This window comes from Acinonyx jubatus, chromosome C1 (assembly GCF_027475565.1).
Source record: "Acinonyx jubatus isolate Ajub_Pintada_27869175 chromosome C1, VMU_Ajub_asm_v1.0, whole genome shotgun sequence".
In the NCBI taxonomy this organism is placed as follows: domain Eukaryota; kingdom Metazoa; phylum Chordata; class Mammalia; order Carnivora; family Felidae; genus Acinonyx; species Acinonyx jubatus.
Window position 1 is genome coordinate 100,636,119 of NC_069381.1, and position 19,201 is coordinate 100,655,319.

Here is a 19,201-nt window from a genome sequence, read left to right on the forward strand (position 1 = left end):
TATGCTTTCATTCATTCATTCATTCATTCATTCATTCAGCAAACATTAATTAAGTTCCTATTATGTGTTGGATATTGTGCTATTTCTTATGGGAACATAAAGATATATAAGGCATAGATACTTCATTCAGTTCAAACACTCAACAATTTTTGAACATCTACTATGTGCCATACACTGTGCTAGGTGTTAAGGATTCAGCAATGAAGGGAACAGCCCATTTTCGAAACAGTGTAACCACCACCACAGCAAACTCTTGACCCCACTGGCTTTAACATGTTTTTAGTGAGATCTTCACAACTCCTTGAACAGGTGGGTTTGTCTGTTTGTCTGTCTGTCTGTTTGTTGTTTGGTGTGTGTGTGTGTGTGTGTGTGTGTGTGTGTGTGTGTGTGTGTGGTGGTGGTACCATTGTTTTGTAGTCATTCTCTTAACTACTTTTGGACTCAATGCGCTCCAATTGGATTTTCAGTACAACACACTCCAGGAGGACTTTCAACACAACTTAATAGAAATTGCTCTTACCAAGTTAATTATGAACTGTATGTTGCCAAAACCAAAGGTCAATTCTTTTTGTCATTGCATTTGATGCCTGTGAAATATCCAGCATAACCGACCACACTTCCCCTCTTGAAACACTTTCTACACTTGACTTTCATAGTGGCATACCCTTCGAATTTTCTTCCTGCTTCACACCCCTCCTGTTCAGTCTCCTTAGCTGGCCCCTCCTCTTCTGTTCAACCTCTAAGTGTTGTTACGTCTGTCCCAGGATTCAGTTCTGCAGCTTTTCCTTTTATCCATGAATATACTCTTTTCTGTATTTCATCTAATCCTGTGACTTCAAATACTATTGTATGCTTCCATTTACCAAATTTACCTCTATAGATGGCATAAGGAGTATAACTGTCCTAAAGTGATCCAGGAGTGGTGTGTAATAGCCCAAAAAGTGGGAGAACTCCAATTATTCATCAACTGGTTTATCAATAAACAAAATGTGGTATACGCATACAATGGAATAGTATTCAGCACCTAAAAAGAATGAAATACTGATACATGCCACGACAGAAATGAATCTCAAAAGTATATGATGCTAAGTAAAATAAGCCAGATGCAAAAGACCATATATTGCATGACTCCATTCATAGGATGTCCTGAAAAGGCAAATTTATAGAATCAGAAAGTCAATTCGAGGTTCCTAGAGCTGAAGAGTAAGAATGAGGACTGGTTGCTAAAGGACACAATAGGTATTCTGGGGGTGATAGAATGGTTCCAAAACAGGACTGGGGTGATGGTTACACAAGCCCATAATTTTATTTAAAATAGTTGAATTATACACTTAAAACAAGTGGATTTTATGGCTTGTAAATTATATCTCAATAAAGCTGTTTGGAAATAAAAGAAATGTGATATTGTGGGCCCCATCTGCCTTCCGCTTTATTTATTTCTTATTTTCTATAGAATTTATATTGGTTCCACTCAGAGACTCTAAAGTCTCGTCCTATTGGCTCTTTGGCTGAAAGCAATTTCCAGAAGACACTAGCTGACTTCTGCCAGCCTCCAACCCTCCCAACAGCTGGGGGAATGAATTCCCCGGTCCTGAAGGAGATGGGGATGTGCATGGTTCGCTTAGAACATCACTCTGCTAGGCAAAGAGGTATGATGCACCTTGGTGGCCTCAAGTAGGGCTCCACAGGTCTCGGCAACACCGAGGGCATTTAGCTAGTGCCGACAGCTTCAGAGACCAAGCTGCTACAACTCTGTGACTACAGTCAACCTTCCCTAGGCAAATGTGTTTGCAGCACGAGGATTCAGGTCTCAAGTAAGAAGAGGAGAATGTCCACAACACAAGGAAAAAGAGAGACTCAGAGGAGGGTGTCAAACCCAATCATTGTAGGGCATTTCTCCCAATATCTTTTTTTTAAATGTTTTTTTATTTATTTTTGAGACAGAGAGACACAGAGCACATGTGGCGGAGGGGCAGAGAGAGAGGGAGACATAGAATCAGAAGTGGGCTCCAGGCTCTGAGCTGTCAGCACAGAGCCCAGTGTGGGGCTCGAACCCACGAACTGTGAGATCGTGACCTGAGCCGAAGTTGGAGCTGAGGTTGGACGCTTAACCGACTGAGCCACCCAGGCACCCCACATTTCTCCCAACAACTTAAGAAAACATTCTCTTCAAGTGCATGTGCTGTTTTCACCAGGACCATATGCTGGACTTCAAAACAAGTTTCCATAAATATCTAAGAGTGAAAATCATCCCACAATAGTATTAAATTAGATGTCAGTAAAAACAAGATATTTAGAAAATACCCAGTTTTAGAAATTAAACAACATACTTCAGAACAACTCATGTGTTAAAGAGGAAATCATAGATAAATTAGAAAATCTTTTTACCTGAATGATGATAGAAATCTGATACATCAAAATTGTTGTATGTGGCTGGCACAGTAAGTACTTACAGAGAAATTTATTCTCTAAGTGACAATAGTCACACACAAAAAAGGGATAAAGTCAATAATCTAGCTCTGACCTTAAGAACCTTGAAAATCAAGAGTAAATTGAACCCAAGGCAAACAAAAGGGAACAAATAAATAAAAGAAACAGATGAAATAGAAAAGAGACAAACAATAGAGAAATACAACAGTAAATGAAATCCACACAGAAAATTTAATTTCACATGGATTCTATATTTAAGTGTATATCCAGAACCATAAAGACTTTAGGAGAAAAAATGGGAGAGCATCTATCGTAACTAAAAATCAGAAAATCATTGCTTCTGGGGTAGATTGCAGGCAGGGTGGAAGGTGGGAATTGACTAGAAAGGGGCAAGAAAGAACTTTTCGAGGGTGAAGGAAATGTTCTGGAGGTTGTCTTGGGTAATGGTGACAGTGGTGTGTACATAATTGTCACGCTTCATTGAACTAACCCTTAAGATCTGGACATTTTCATGCATGTAAATTACACCTCAATTTTTTAAAGTAGACAAGAGGCAACGTCTTGAGGAGCTTTTGGTGGTGGTACTGGGGCATCTCTGGGGCGCAGGCTTCAAAAGCATCCATAGTATCTTGAGTTTAGGATTCTGCTAAGAGTGGTTTTGCAACCAAAATGTAGGCTGACGGCAAACGACCATAAGATCCACAGTGACCAGAGCTATGGATCCCTAGTCTCATTATCCGGATCATAGAACTAGACAGCTACCACTAGATAGCTTCCCTTCAATGGTGATCTTCCCCCATAAACCCAGAGCTCTCCAAGGGGAAATCAAAATTGAGGTTCTGGATATGTGGGGTTGGAAAGAAAGTCATTTCCCATACAACTCGGTGTCTGGAGCTGCCACCAAATGCAAATGTCTACACTTTACAAGACAGTAACATTTCAAATGGCACTCCGAGAGAGGAGATAATGGGCTATAGTAGATTTTCTCCCCAGATGTATTTGCTGCACAAGGCAAAAATTGCCATTGTGCTGGCAGATTTCTTCTCTTCATTTAAATCCACAGATTGTGCATCCCAGACAGCTGGCATGGACCACCGGATGTCTTGTTACAGGGAGGACCCAGCCTTTATCACACCGTGGCCCTGAAGCCTGCTTCCTGTGCCTTGGAAGAATGAGAGCTATGTTAAAGGTCAGCACTTTTTAGGAAGGAGGGACCCTGCAGGAGGCATGAGCAACGGGTATGTGGTAAGAGTTCAAGGTGAACAGGCTGAGCCAGAAACAAGAGTGTATAAAACTCCAATCCTGCCTTTGGGACATAAGGGGACCAGAACCCAGGCTCTTTCAACTGGCTTCCAACCATCTAACAGGTTAGAGCTTTCTCATTTTCTTTCAACTATTCCCGGGCATGGGCGTTTTGCAGAAATAAAGTGGAGGGAACAAAATTTTTTTTGTAAACCTGTAACTACTTGATCTCTCTTTCTGGCCTTCTCCAGGATCACGCTGTAATCTAATCTGCTCCCCAGTGTTTCTGATTCCTGGAGAGTGCTTCTTGATACCCCGGTTTGACCATGGCTGGGTGGATCTGCCTTGTGACAGGGGCAGGAGGGTTTCTGGGTCAGAGAATCGTGCGTTTGTTGGTGGAGGAGAAGGACCTACAGGAGATCCGGGCACTGGACAAAGTCTTCAGCCCAGAATTGCGGGAGGAATTTTCTAGTAAGTGAACTTGGGTTCATGGGTGGGTAGCTCCATCTTAACCCCTGGGTACGTATGGGGAGAGGGTGGTTGTCTAGCAAATCAAGGAAAGTGGTAGCTAAATCAAGGCTAATCCCGGGTCCAAAGTCATCAGAAAGGAAAACACAAGTGGTGTAGTGTAAGAGATACAAGGCTATCAGGAGACTGGGTCTGACTCTGATCCAGAACTAGAGAGGAATGACCGTAGGTCAGCTACTTTGGCCTCTAGGTCTCTTTTCTTCTCATTTATAAAATCATGTATCAGTTCTCTCCCTTGTCAACAACTCTTTAATGTTCTGAAGATTTCAGATTTTGCAGCATCTGCAAAGGGCAAACGAGCACCATTAACCCAGAGACTCCAGCAGTGGGTCCCCATGCCTCTTGATTGTCCTGGTCCTTCTGTGGCTTCATTTAGCATTGCCAGTGAAGGTGAAATAAAAGGAAGTGAAGGTGAAGCTGAGTGTGTGTGTGTGTGTGTGTGTGTGTGTGTGTGTGTGTGTATGTGTGTGTGAGAGAGACAGACAGAGACACAGAGAGACAGAGAGGGAGAGAGGTAGGGAGGACACACAGCGTGCAACGAGGGAGCCAGAGACAGAGTGCGGATTCCTCTTGTGGATTCCCTGAACATCTCTTTTTACCTTTTGTCTCCACTCATCACCACGAGAAAAGTGGCTGCAGCATTTGCTGGACAACCTCACTGCTCTGCTCTTTTCCCAGATTGCTGACCCTGGAGCAAATGCAAAAGCTAGATTTATAAGACCTATTTCACCCCTCCAGATCCTCAAAACAACCCTGAGAGGAAGGTAGGAAAGGGGTCTCACCCCACAGGACGATGAGGAAATCGAGGTAAAGGTAAAGTAACTTACCGAGGCCCTCTGATTAATGGAAGGCAGGGCTCAGAGTAGAGCCTCATCGCAGAGGCCCTTGTCCCCCCTCCCCGCCCTCCCAGACAGTGCCCGTCACTCTCCTTGTCTTTCCGGTGCTCTGAATGTCTCAGATGTCCTATTTCCTCTACCCTCTGCCGCAATGGTGTCTCTGGTGAACACACAGGAACATACATGATCAACATCGACTGGGTGTGTAACCCTTATGTCTCAGCAATACTTACGGTCTGACAGCTGATGCCCCAAACAGGAGACGTTTAACCTAGAGAAGCAGTCTCCCAGGGTGACAAGTCACGTGGTGTCAGAGACGGGCCGGGGCCTCTGTCAAGATCACAGGGGAGAAGCCTTACAGTGGTTTTTCCGTGCCAGGCCCTGTGCTCGGTGTGCTACATGTGCCAGCTAGTTTGCTCCTCGTGACATCCCTGTGGGATAGGTAATATCGTCCTCCTCTTTTTAGAGATGAGAAGGCAGGGCCGCCTGGGTGGCTCGGTCAGTTGAGCTTCCGACTCTGGTTTTAACTCAGGTCGTGATCCCACAGTTTCATGGGTTTGAGCCTCCGCCTTGGACTCTGTGCTGCCAGCACAGAGCCTGCTTGGGACTGTCTCTCTCTCCCTCTCTCTTCGCTTCTCCCCCACTTGCGCGGTCTCTGTCTCTCTCAGAAGAAATAAATAAGCTTAAAAAAAAAAAAAAAAAAAGATGGGAAAGCAGGCACAGAAAGGCATCTTTGTCCTGTCAAGGCTGCTATAACAATACACCATAGGCCGGGTGGCTTAAACCCAATTTATTTCTCACAATTCCGGGGGATAGAAGCCCAAGAGCAAAGCAGGGTCATGTTCTGGTGGGAGCTCTCTTCCTGGCTCATAGCCTGTGCCATCTTGCCGTGTTACCACATCGTGCAAAGAGGGAGGGATCTCTCTCTGGGATCTTTTATCAGAATACTGATCCCATTCATAAGGGTTAAACCCCCATGACCCGATCGCCTTCCGAAGGCCCTATCTCCTAACACCATTGCGGTGGCATTAGGATCTCAACGCTTGAATGTGGGAGGACACAAACATTCAGCCCATACACAGCCAAGGCTAAGGTGTTCAGGGTCCCACAGCTGAAAAATAGCAAAGCTGAAACTGAACCCAGAAGGTCTAGCTTCAGCGGCTGTGCTTTTAACCACTAGTTTGTCTAGTAGCTTCTCTTAGGTCTCCCTACAGCGCAGCCCGCACCGCATAAGCAACTGTCTATTCAGTCTAGCAAAATACTTCTCAAGTTCACAGAGCCTCGGAGAGGGCGCGAGCTGTGCCGCTCCCACCAACACGGCCGCAGCGCCCTCTGCTGGTGTCTCTGCGCCCCTCCAAGCTAATAGGGTAAGAGCCCTTTCTTCTGGCTTTGGGCTTCTCCCCCCTCAACTTGTCAATTCCTCGGAGCCAGCCTCTGGAAGTCAGCAGCAAAGAAGAGGCAGAGGAAAGGAGGGGGAAAGGCAGAAGTGGAGACACAAAATTCCCACTGATCGCCAGCAGCTTTTCCTCTGCTTTCTTCCTCTTCGGGGAGTCTTGGAGTTGCCTGAAAAGGGAAGGGGCGGGAGGGGGTGTCGCAGAGCAAATTTGGCAGAGGCTTAAGCAGAGCAGATGGTTCCTCCAAGTTGTAACCCAGGAAGGAAATTTCTCAGCCCTGAGTTTTTCACTCTGAATTTCTCTCTCTCACTGTTCTCTGGTCTCCATTGCCAATTTCAGTTAAGTTGCCTTATCCTTTAAATACACACATACACACATATGTATATACATAGACTTATCCTTAATCTGCCTCAGGAAAAAAAAAGTGCTAATCCTGCATTTGGGTGACAGGGGGAAGAGAGCAAAGCTTGAAGGCAGCGGACAGGCTTGAGTCTTCACTAGAAGTGTGACTTAGACCTGCCCCTTAACCTGCCTCAGCCTCAGTTTCCTTGCCTGTATAGTGGAAATCAGAGTATCTTTGTCACGAGATAGCTGCGAAGGAAAAAACCAGACAACTGTACAAGTTGTGTACAAAGGAGAAAGCACAAAGTAAATGTGGGCAATTTACCCAAACTGTATGCAGTGCCATGTTTATCCCATGGGTTTATCCATTGCCCTTGGCTAGATGGTCAGAATGCTAGTTCCTCGGCAGCTGAGTCATTTGCGGCAACGATACCTGCTTTAGATGAAATCTGACAAAGCGTTCCCTGTCAATGGCTCCACTGTCCTTCTGGTCACCCAAGCAGGAAATACTCAGGCTAACATTGACTCTAACAAAACGTCTTCCTCTTAGCCTATCTCCAATAAGAACCAGGACCTGTCTGGGTAAGGTCTGGAAAGTCAACCCTGCCTATCTCTCCCTGACCCTGCTCCCTCTGTGGGAGCCCTGGTTCCAGTCCGTCTCATCTGAAGTTTGGTGCAGACATTCTGATTCATCTCTCAAATGCCCTGCTCTCTTTTAGATGTACCACACCAATCCATTTTATATACCGCAGCCGGGGTTACCTTCCTACACCACCACTCTGTTGGCTTCTTTCTCTTCTTGTTCCAAACCCGTGCATGATTCCTTATTCCCTACAGAATTAAATTCCAATTCTTTCCTCATAAGAGGAGGAGCGGATATAAATCCATTCTTCATAATCACCCTACTCTCCTTAATGAATTTTATGAATTTCCCATGAATCACTTTAATAATTTTTGTCCCAGGTGCAGTTGATCCCTCACTGCTCAAATTCCTTTTTTTTTTTGGAATAAAATGGGGTGGAAACAGATGTTTGCTCTATCCCAATAAATGTTACACATCCTGATTTCTGTGCCTTTGTTTACTTGTTCCTTCTGTGGATTTGCCCCCTATCCCCACTCTCCCCTCAATGTACCTGTCCTTGAGACCTGGGTAAATGCCACCTGTATCAGGAAACTTCTAGATCCCAAAAGACTTCCAATGACCTGACTCATGTTCACCCAGAGCTCCAGAGCAAGATCAAGCTGACCATTCTGGAAGGAGACATTCTGGATGAACAGTGCTTGAAGAAGGCCTGCCAGGACACCTCAGTCATCATCCACACCGCCTGTATCATTGACTTCATGGATGTTGTTCACCGAGAAACCATCATGAATGTCAATCTGAAGGGTACAGTACCCCAGGGAGGATATGGGATGATGTGGGCAAGTGAGGCTCAGAAAACAGAACAGGAGGGGAGGGGAAGCCCCCATCCCTGAGCACCTGCTGAGCCCGTGCCAACTGCTTTTTCTTATCACCACTGAGAGATGCAAGGCTGTTATCCCCAGTTTTTAGATGAGGAAACCAGGGCTGAGAAGGGCTAAGTAACTTGTCAAGTCCCCCTGAGTAAGAGAGCTAGAATTTACACCCACACCTGTGTGTCTCCAAAGGCCACACAAGCTCTTCTTACTGTAGCTCTACTCAAACATCGACTCCATTCCGACCTTAAACTCTTGCTATCCAACCACCTCCTACCTCCCCTGGGCTAGAATCAGACCTTACAAGTGCCTCCCTGGTCATCATTTCAGCCCTTCTGTGTGCCTCTAAGTTGGCGGTCACCCAGTGAGGCCGAGACCAAAGAGTTCTGTGATATGAAGGGCCCCCGTGTCCATTATGAGCGATGGGCCGTAGCTCTGGGCCAGTTTCCTTCAGGCAGGACTCCTGTGCAGGATCGCCAAGCATAATGAGAATACCTAGCACCTTCCCGCTTACCTCAGAGAAGGATTCCTCTCAAGAGACCTAGCAAAGCAAGTTCACAGCAGTCTGACAGGACAGAATTACCCAGCACTGGCCTTCCCGTGATATTTCTTAATGGTACCAGCCTTCCCTTATCCATAATAGTACTTCTTCAGCTCACTGCTGGGTCTCCTATTAAAGGGTAGTTTCTAGCCAGGTGCGCAAAGTATACCCTTCTTAGATCGTCATCCCTTAAATGCCTGGCTGGTGGCTCTTTCTGATTTATGGCTTTCCAATCTACTTTAGATCCAGACACATTTGTTTAAGGGATTAGTGTAAATCCCTTATTAGCCTGGCACGTGATATTATCCTTCTGATCCCTGGATGCAGTTTCTCTAGGACCAGAGCACTCCAATCCCCAATCCTATCTGGCTTCTATGCCCTCCTCTACAAAGTTAGTCATTAGTCTACTCAGAGGCTCCTTTTCTAAAGCAACTCATGGCTTTAGGATCTCCAGCCTAAAGAAGCACAATCTCAAAAAAGACCCTTTCTCATTTCCACTTAGCCACACCCTCACCACTCCCACGCTGCAAGGAGGGTGCTATATTACCCAACTTTTCCTTTTTAGCCCCTCTCTCCTAACTCCTGCTCTCCAGGGCTCACAACAAGAGGGGATTTGAAGCCACTGACAAGTGTTAGCAGTATCAGTGAATTAAAACCAATGTCACTCCCAGGTTTAGAAAATACTTCATAGGAATGGTCATTTCCCCCTTTGCAGATAAATTAGCCTGTAATTCTCTCAGCCTCTAGATTTGATTTTTTTTTTTTAAATAAGGCTGTCTCTCTAGAAAATCAAATTGCACAAAGACCTTGAAGGGTATTTTTTTAATAGAAAGAAAGAAAGAAAGAAAGAACAAAAGAAAGAAAGAAAGAAAAGGAAGGAAGGAAGGAAGGAAGGAAGGAAGGAAGGAAGGAAGGAAGGAAGGAAGGAAGAAAAAGAAAAACGATGCTTTGCCGGGGAAATTCCTTCCTTATGGGAATGATGCCTGCGTCACCTCCCCCAGCCAGAGGGATTCTGCAAGATCCTCCTGGTATAGGTATTAACCAGCAGAGGGCACACTCCTCTTTCCCGTTCTCCACCAGGCTGCCCAGAGAGAGCCGGTGCCGGCTCAGGAATGCCTAGGAAAAGGAAGGTTTATCACGTCCGCTTTTCAGACCTGGGTCAAAGAAGTCACAGCCAGAATTAGGAGTGGCCTTTGTAAGGATTACTCAGTCAGGATTAGGTAAAATTCTAGTCCATATTCTGAGAGTATGGCCTCCTAATAACGTTATACTTAAAATAACCTGTTTTTAATGAAGTGGGAGGGATAAGTGATCATTTTTGTAATGTCTTTACTCAACAAAACATAAAATGGCAACCCTCTGTCCTTTTCCAAAATTAAAAGTACACACACAGGTCCAGGAAATCCAAAAGCCTAGAAATTCTTGCTCTCCAGAACCCAAATGTTGGTTTGTTTTCATTTTTGCGGTTTTGCATTTTATCTATGGCTATAGCATAGTCAGATCTTAGCCAGAGACACAGAGGAGTACACTCCTGATCTACAATAACTACCTCACTTGTGGGTTAGGGGGTGGACATGGTCCGTGGGCATGGCTGGCCCTGTGAGTTATTTGTTGACACTGACTGCATGTTCCCCACGGGCAGGTACCCAGCTCCTTTTGGAAGCCTGTGTCCAGGCGAGTGTGCCAATCTTCATCTATACCAGCACCATAGAGGTGGCTGGGCCCAACTCCTACCGGGAGATCATCCAGAACGGCCACGAAGACGAACATCTCGAATCCACATGGTCCGCTTCGTATCCATACAGCAAAAAACTTGCGGAGAAAGCTGTGCTGGCTGCTAATGGGTGGGCTCTTAAAAATGGTGGCACCTTGCACACTTGTGCCTTAAGGCCCATGTATATCTATGGGGAAGGAAGCATATTCCTTTATAACCATATATACAAGGCCCTGAGGAACAATGGGATCATCAAACAGAGCAGCAAATTCTCCATAGCCAACCCTGTCTATGTAGGCAACGTGGCCTGGGCTCACATTCTGGCCTCGAGGGCCCTACAGGACCCCAAGAAGGCCCCCAGAGTTGGAGGACAGTTCTATTATATCTCAGATGACACACCTCACCAAAGCTATGATAACCTCAATTACAGTTTGAGCAAAGAATGGGGCTTCTCCCTTGAGTCCAGAATGAGCCTTCCTCTATTTCTGGAGTACTGGCTTGCCTTCCTGCTGGAAATAGTGAGCTTCCTACTCAGTCCAATTTACAAATACCAACCCCCCTTTAACCGCCACATGGTGACATTGTTAAATAGCGTGTTTACCTTCTCCTATAAGAAAGCTCAGCGGGACCTGGGGTATGAGCCACTCTTCAGCTGGGAGGAAGCAAAGCAAAAGACCATGGAGTGGATTGGCTCCATAGTGAAAGAGCACAAGAAGTCCCTAAAAACAAAGACTCACTGATCTGGGGGTGCCAAGGACGTAGAGGGAGGTCTTTCAGGCTCTCCCGCTCTGGCTTCCCACAGAAAGAAACAAGGGCACAAGCCTGGGTCCTACTGCCTCCCATTTCCAAGATGGCCACCTCCCTTTACAAGATGGTAACCCTTCCCCATCCCTGGCCGAACCAGAAGCTCTCTGTCCTACCCACACTACAGAGGACAGACGAAAGCCTCCGATGCCGATTCTGAGCTATTCGGGCCTGTTTCACTAAATAGTTTTGCCTATCGGTTCCATTTCCTTTTGTTACGTGTGAAACATTTCTTAACTTTTAAAAATTCCGATTCCTACACACAGCTCAATGAAAAGAGTAATAAATGCTTTAATGCCTAATCTGGAGGACGCTGTGGTTGACATGGACACACACCTTCCTCCTTTCCCTTCCATGTCCAGGTATCACTATGTCCTTTTTAGGAAGGTAGCATGGAACGGAGGTGGGCAGAAGTGTTTGGAAGGGGGGGAAATCAAGATCGACTTAGCACCAGTATGTTTCGGCATATATCACTGCATTAATCCCTCTCCAGAAAACTAGGAGGTAGGGATTAGTACTTCTTTTTATTGACAAGGAAACCCGATCATCATGACCACCAACTGCTAAGTGACCAGGCCACTTAACCCAGACAGACTGACTTGACAGCCCCTGTCCACCGACTCATGAAGCCTGAACTGCCTAAAATTTGCAGCCGAACAGGGGTGGCGCGGAGGGGATTGTCAGCGGTGCAACAGAGCCCTGGAGTGTGCTTCTTGGGAGAGCCTGGCTCCTCTGGGCCACCTCCTTCTCACCCAGCTTGTGCAGGAGACTCCCTAGGACCCAAAAGAACCCTTGAGGGGCATCTTGAGAGTTCGCAAGCCCTTGCCAGGTGGCCTGGGCAGGGAAAGGAGAAGCTGAGATGTGGCCAGCCTCTACTGCCAATGCCAGTTTCCTTAGCCCCCAGGACGTACGTGGGCTACACCGGCAATTCAAAGCCGCTATCTAACCTTTCAAATCATGCAATGAAACCATACCATGGGTTCTCGGGAAAGTAAAGGGAACAGATATGATGAACTCCCCTAAAACTTCATCTCCTACCCAGCCCAAGAGGTAGAGGTTGACCACCCCACACCTCCAGAATGAACTCCTTTCTCCCTCTCCCTGGCTCTCCCTTACACTGCCTGCTGTGACGGAAGCTTATCCCTCTACGTCTGTAAGTCTCTCTCCTTTCCCTTCACCTGCCCCAGCCTGTGCATCCCTTATCCTCAGGAGAGGAGGCCAATCAAGGCAGGTTTGGGGAGTTGAATGACGACACAGTCATGAACTAAGCAGAGGACCAATAGTCAAAAGAAACACCGTCAGGACTGGCGAGGACCACATGACCTGGGGCAGCTGAGGAGGTGGCCGTGGGGCTTGGAGTGTGGGTGGTGACAGCTGCCTCTCTCCAGACCAGGCTGTTGCCTGTCTTTATGAACCAGAGCCACGGCAAGAGTCGCACCCAACATCCAGTGGCTCCTTTCTTACCTAGAGAATGTACAGATTATGATTTCAGTTGAATTTGACTACCACAAGGGAGATAGCTTATGCTTTCATTCTAAGGAGAAAGGGGAAAAAAACATTCTGGCTGGGGTACAGGTTTCTATCACCTTCAAAATCCCAAGGGCCAGAGGATTAGCACGGGGCTGAGGCACGCGGAGATGCAGTGGGTTTAGGTGAGAAATGGAACACTCCATCCTGCCTTCCTGCACTGTCCAGAACACAAGGGACAGCACCTGTCCAAGCTCTTATAAGGTGCACACACCTTTATATGAGTGTCCCCAAGTGAAGGAAAGAAAGAAGGTTGGTGGGATCTGGGACAAGGGTTCCCCAGGTGAGTTTTTATCCTAGTGAAATCCCACATCTATGAACCCACCAGGGCAATTCTCACAGGGAAGGGAAGAGGCATTGTGGCCAAAGGGCAAGGGGGGGGCGGGGCGCAAGGTAAGCAGAGGCAGAGGAGAGGGGCTCTGACCCATTGGTGGTCCCAGCTGAGTACACATAAAAGCCTCAAATGTTTGGACCCGTGAAGTTGGCTATTCTTTTACTGGGCACAGAACTGAGGGCTCCCGGCCTTTAGACCTAATGCACAAACTTTAGGTCTCTCCCCTTCCCCACCCCTCCTCTCCCTTCCCTCTCCACTCCCTCCTCCCCTCTCCCCTTTCCTGCCACCCCCGCCCCCCACCTGGATGCAGCACAGAGTATGGTGAACAGTGAAGGAAGGTGCAGGTGCATGTACAACCACCGGGTTAAGTGCTGAGTGTATGTGAGTCCAGGGACCAGAGCTCATCTCAAGTTATTGGGAAAGCCCCCCTCCCCACAGCAGGGGGGGGGGCCTCAGCTAGGCCTCGAAGGCTAGATGGGACTTGGGTAGGAGAGTGAGGTGGTCCAGGCAGGGGAGGAGCCTGAGCAGTGGTGCTAAGGAAGGACAGTGAAGTGTGGAGGTGGGGTGGGGAGGAGGATGAAGGGGAGTGAGGAGGCTGGCCTGCCAGGTGGAGAAGGGTTTACCCCAGGGAGATTAGATGGCTTAGGGCGTCAGATGTGACAGCGAACTTGATAAGGCTGGCCTCAGGGTAGAGGTGGAGCGAGCAGGTGGGTGAATGGCCTGGTGGAAGGCCAGCAGACATGTGGCAGGGGGCCTGAAGAGGTGAGAGGGGGTGAGCTGGACAGGAAGGCCACCTCAACCAGCTGCTTTAGAAACGTAGACATTCTTGGGGCGCCTGGGTGGCTCAGTCAGTTGAGCATCCAACTTCGGCTCAGGTGACGATCTTGCGTTGCGTGGGTTCGAGCCCCACGTCAGCACAGAGCCTGGAGCCTGCTTCGGATTCTGTGTCTCTCTCTCTCTCTGCCCCTCCCCTGCTCGTGCTCTCCCTGTCTCTCTCTCAAAAATAAAAAAACATTAAAAAAAATTTTAGAAACGTAGACATTCTGTGTTTCACCCCAAGTACAAAGTTCTCAATTACTTTATTAACAAGCAGACTAAGAACAATAACAAAAACTGACCTCACAGTTTCTCCTCTCATTAGTATAAGTCAAATATCCAAGGAAGATCTGGAGACTGGGGCGAGGGCAGGGCAGCTCTGGATTAGGACGGGGCTCCCCTTCCCTGACATGCTAACTGCTCCAGGCAGGCCGGCCCGCCCAGAAATGGACAAAGCTATTAGAGGGGGTCTTCGAAAAGACATGCCTGCCGGGGCGCCTGGGGGGCTCAGTCGGTTAAGTGTCTGACTCTTGATTTCAGCTCCGGTCACGATCTCACGGTTTGTGGGGTAGAGCCCCACATCGGGCTCTGTGCTGACAGCACGGAGCCTGCTTGAGATTCTCTCTCTCCCTCTGTCTCTGCCCCCCCCTCTACGCTCTCACTCTTGCTCTCTCTCAAAATAAATTTTGAGGTCCCCTGGATGGCTCAGTCAGTTGAGCCTCCAGCTCTTGGTTTCCGGTTCAGGTCGTGATCTCACAGTTCATGGGATCTGGTCCCCCGTCGGGCTCTGCTCTGAGAGCACAGAGCCTGCCCGAGATTTTGTCTCTCCCTCTCTCTCTGCCCCTCCCCTGCCCTTGGAATGTGGGCTCTTCTCGCCTTCCCTGCTTCCAGAGGCTGCTCCAAGGACACGGCCTTGAGATAATGATGTGGTGTTGAGAACACCTGCACAGTATACATGACTGAACCCAGCGAAGGCCTCTTTATCTGTTCCTCTGAGGGTAGGAACCAGATCCAGATTATACCCGGGAAGCTCCTGTGAGGATTGTGAGGCAAGTCTGTATCACATATCTCATGAATATCTGTGCTTTTTTTTCCCCAAAGATATTTCAGCGCGTTCAGTTACAAGGTGCTGGCCCAGAACCTCATGGGGGTCTATGTAATTATGATATTGCTTTATTACCTTATTAAAATCTAAAAGAAATCTGAATTTCAACACACATCCAGCCCCTAGGATTTTGGACAAAAGATCGTGGACTGCTAGCCAGAAGAATCAGGTGCCAGGGATTGCTTTACACGTTTTATATAATAACCCTCAAACAACACTCAAAAGCAGGCGCTCTTGCTACCCTAATTTGACACAGGAGGAAATGGAAGCAGAGAGGTACGCAATTTGCTCGAGGTCATCCAGCTTGCTAGTGGTTCAGTTCCAGTGATAATAATAAAAAAAAAAAAAAGCATTGTGACTTCCAGGAGTCCACGTGAAGACATCAGACTACATGTCTGCAGGAGCCAGCACCCGCATTGTAAGTGAAGCAGGTCGGAGCCCAGAGACCCCAGGGCATGGGGGGGTGGAGTGGGGTGGGAGTGTGGTGTGCAGGAGGCCACGGTCTGCTTCCAGGAGGCAGCAGCTGATTTGGGCCTGGGATGTACTCCAAGTTCCAAGATCTTCTGACTCTTCGAGGAAAGCAAACCTTCCCAATCGTTACATGAAATCTCTTGATTTCTAAATATTGGCACCTAATTCTAAATTTTGAAAACAGTGTGCAGACCAGCTCCGGGAATGTGTGGGCTAGTGCCGAAACCGTGCGCGTAATATTTTAGTTCTCAAAAAGTGGGCAGCAAGGCGTTAGAGGCAATCTGTTCCTTCTTGGTGATGGGTCCTGGGTGGGCATTACAGCATATTCTGTACTTTTCTGTATGTTTAATATTTGGTTGTGATTCTTCGACTAAATGAATTGTGATTTTTAAAAAAGAATGAGAACTAATGAAATGCATCTGCGGGCTAGACCCACAACTAAGGCTCCCAGTGTCCCATCTCTGTTCCCAGGCTGGTGGGGGCAATAGAGCATGAGACACGGTAGGTACTGTATGCGGTGAAATGTACAAAGGCCATCAGAAAGGTAATGTGCCTCGGGAGGATCCCATCTGGGCAGGGGACTCAATAAAGCACTTGCACTGGGCTGAATACTGAAAGATGGTAGGATTCTAATGGGCAGAAATGGAGGGCCTGTATGCCAGGCAGAGGGAGTCTGCCGAGACACAGAGGTGGGAAAGGGGAGTCATTTTCAGGCAACGATGAGACCAGTGTGGACAGACCAGAGAGGACAAGTGCAGGGGAGAATGGAAGACGCACCTGGAATGACATAATGGGAAAAGACCAGGGTGACCTTGATTCACCTCTAGGGGAAACTCTGCCTCCTTCCTTCTTTCCCCTCAGAGCACAAATTCTGTTCCCCTTCTAAAGACCATTTGACATTTAGCTACTTTACGTGTAATATGCCTCACCTTCTGTGGAAAATTACACTCTTTCAGGGCAAAGACCATGTCTTCATGTCCCCACTAGCAATGAATATTGACAGTCAGGCGAAAGAACTTGGAGATTTTTCAATGTGCAGCCAGTGAGGATTCTTGTTCAGCTGTCCCTGGAAGAGGACTTGGGCACCAGTGTGCAGGATGGACTGGAAGAAATTAAGAGGATACCTCAAGGGGCGCCCGGGTGGCTCAGTCAGTTAAGCGTCCGACTTCGGCTCAGGTCATGATCTCATGGTTTGTGGGTTCAAGCCCCGCATCGGGATCTATGCTGACAGCTTGGAGCCTGAAGCCTGCTTCGGATTCTGTGTCTCCCTCTCAACTCTGCTCCTCCCCCACTCACTCTCTGTCTCTGTCTCTGTCTCTTTCAAAAATAAATAAACATTAAAAAAAATTTTTTTTAAAAGAGGATACCTCAAGAATCTAGGCAAGAAATAAAGGTCTGATTTCTGCAGGATTAACAAAAATGGAATGCAGGGGGCAACTGAGGCCGGCCTGAGGCAGAGCAGACACTACTTTAAGAAATACCTGAGTAGGGTCATAGCACTCCTATGCACCCACTCTCTCCAGACAGAAACCTGGATGTCCTTCCCCCACTCTCCCTCCAGCCTATCAATCAGTCCTACCGACGTCACCTCCAGAGTGCCTCCTGACAGTGTCCTCTCCCTGTCCAGTAACACAGCCTAGTTTGGGCCCTCGTTGTCTCTTGCTTGGCCGCCCTGCCTCGGAGAGTCACCGATGAAATCCACTCTCTTAGTCATTGTCCATCCAACATAGACTCTGACCATGTGGCTCCTTTCCTGAAAACCATTCAGTGGAACCCCTTAGGATAACCCTGAGTGTCTTAGAGTAACAGCTAAGGCCCTTCAAGGTCTAGCCCCTGCCCACCTCTCCAGATGCAACGGTCACCAGTTCCTGCCCTCTCTCTAGATTGTCCAGCTTTATGTGCCAACGACAGGCCAAGACTTCCCGCATATGTTGTGCTTTTACATACTCCTGTGCTAAAGCTGTGTCCCTTCTGCTTATACCTTGCCCGTCGCTCCTGCCAGCACATCTTTCTCAAGTCCTTGTTCACTTACCCAAAGCTTCCATTGTATCATCTCTGCATCCTGTGCATATGTAATCGCATGGTAATTATTTCTATGTTCTGCCTCGCTCACTACACGGTCATGTCCTTGAGGGCAGCCACTCACCATTTCATCTCTGTGTCCCTAGAGCCAAGACCTGTGCCTGACACAAAGCAGGCACATAGATGGACCGCGGACTGACAGATGGATGGATGGGTGGGTGGTTAGATGGATAGAGGGATGGGTAGATAGACAGACAGACAAAACACAAACAAACTGAATTGCTGAGATGGGGAGGGAAGGGAGTCAGGGAAGGAGAAAGATTCCAAACCTCAAGAAATCAACAAACCTGAAGAAGCTGGGTCATCGTGAGAACCAGGAAGAGGGCAAGCAACATTGGGAGTGTGGGGGAGAGAGAGGAATCCATTTGTGTGGTACGAGGAGTGAGTGGTTGAAAGAAACGTTGAGAGGGAATGTCACCTACGAAGGCAGAACGTAACTGGGAAGATTTTTATGGGGACTGGAAGTTAGATGTACAATCTGAAACAGCGTGATGCCCAGGGAGTTTTTAGACTACAAAAATAAGGGGACGCCTGGGGTGGCTTAGGTGGTTGAGTGTCCGACTCTTGATTTCAGCTCAGGTCATGATCTCACAGTACGTGAGAATGAGCCCCGAGTCAGGCTCTGCACTGAGCTTGGAGCCTACTTAAAATTCTCTCTCTCTCTCTCTCTCTCTCTCTCTCTCTCTCTCTCTCTCTCTCTCCCCCTCTCTCTGCCCCTCCCCCAAGTGCATACTGTCTCTCAAATAAAAATAAATAAATAAATAAATAAATATCTAAAAATACAAAAACAAAAACTAGGATATTCTATTTTTAAAAACCAAATTCAGAAGAAAATCTCATCAGAAAAGAAGGAAGAGGGAGGAGGAGGGGGAGGAGGGGGAAGAGGAGGGAGAGGAAGGGATAGGAAAAGGAGGAAGGAAAAGGGGGGAGGAGGAGAAGGAGGGAAGAGGAGGAGGGGAAGGAGGGAGAGGACGAGGAGGGGGAGGAAGAGGAGGGGGAGGAGGAGGAGGGGAAAATCTCCCATTCCTTAAATGATTACTTTAAGTGGTCACTTGCAGTGCTCCTGAAAGCACCCAGGGACTCCGAAGAAGTTTGGAGGGAATCCCCCTCCATTCACCTGGGTAGGATCCCACATAAAGGTAAAGAGCAGGGAACAGAGTTGGTGTTTCAAGGCAAGAGAGAGGCTCATTATGATGCAGCGGAGGGGGAGGGGAGGACTAACAAAAAGTGGATTGGCCACTGTCCCGGAGGGCAGGGGACCCTGGGGTCAGTTGCAAACTCTGGAACAGTCACCAGTCTGTTCTAGAAACCTGAAGCTCCCCACTAATTAAAACTGCAGTCTTTCCTCGAGAAACAGAACCTGAGCAGGCAGAGTCAGCCCATCTTCCAAAATAGGGGCTGGTGACAGGGGGTGGGCACAGTGGGCACAGGATCTAAACTCCTGGCACCAGCTGGAGCCTGTAAAGCCACTGGCTCAATTATGAGCAGTGCACTTCATGAGCACGCGGCTTGTAAGGTCATAAGGGCCCTGTGCTTGGCTTACCGCTCTGCCCTGGGGGCCCTCCACATCTGATTTTGCA

The 19,201-nt window shown here is 47.7% G+C and overlaps 1 protein-coding gene and 1 long non-coding RNA gene across 2 annotated transcripts; one reads left to right on the plus strand and one right to left on the minus strand.

Annotated features, from left to right (window-relative positions):
• Positions 1-221: 221 nt before the first annotated feature.
• On the minus strand, positions 222-7,903 carry LOC128313970 (uncharacterized). Its single transcript, XR_008295200.1, has 3 exons — positions 5,270-7,903; positions 4,800-4,888; positions 222-3,592 (listed from the first exon to the last, which is right to left on the minus strand). It is a non-coding gene; the product is annotated as an uncharacterized LOC128313970 (long non-coding RNA).
• LOC106978496 (3 beta-hydroxysteroid dehydrogenase/Delta 5-->4-isomerase) lies at positions 3,640-11,588 on the plus strand. Its single transcript, XM_015076190.3, has 4 exons — positions 3,640-3,797; positions 3,924-4,143; positions 7,995-8,159; positions 10,411-11,588. The coding sequence occupies exons 2-4, from the start codon at positions 3,999-4,001 to the stop codon at positions 11,220-11,222; spliced, it is 1,122 nt and encodes a 373-aa protein (XP_014931676.1). The 5' UTR covers positions 3,640-3,797; positions 3,924-3,998; the 3' UTR covers positions 11,223-11,588.
• Positions 11,589-19,201: the final 7,613 nt, after the last annotated feature.

What these genes read in the sequence shown, in the direction of transcription:
- LOC106978496 (XM_015076190.3), top strand. Translation starts at nt 3,999, where the DNA reads ATGGCTGGGTGGATCTGCCTTGTGACAGGGGCAGGAGGGTTTCTGGGT. An exon ending in ATTGCGGGAGGAATTTTCTA is followed by an intron (nt 4,144 to 7,994) that starts GTAAGTGAACTT and finishes ATGTTCACCCAG; the next exon opens with AGCTCCAGAGCAAGATCAAG. An exon ending in CATGAATGTCAATCTGAAGG is followed by an intron (nt 8,160 to 10,410) that starts GTACAGTACCCC and finishes CCCCACGGGCAG; the next exon opens with GTACCCAGCTCCTTTTGGAA.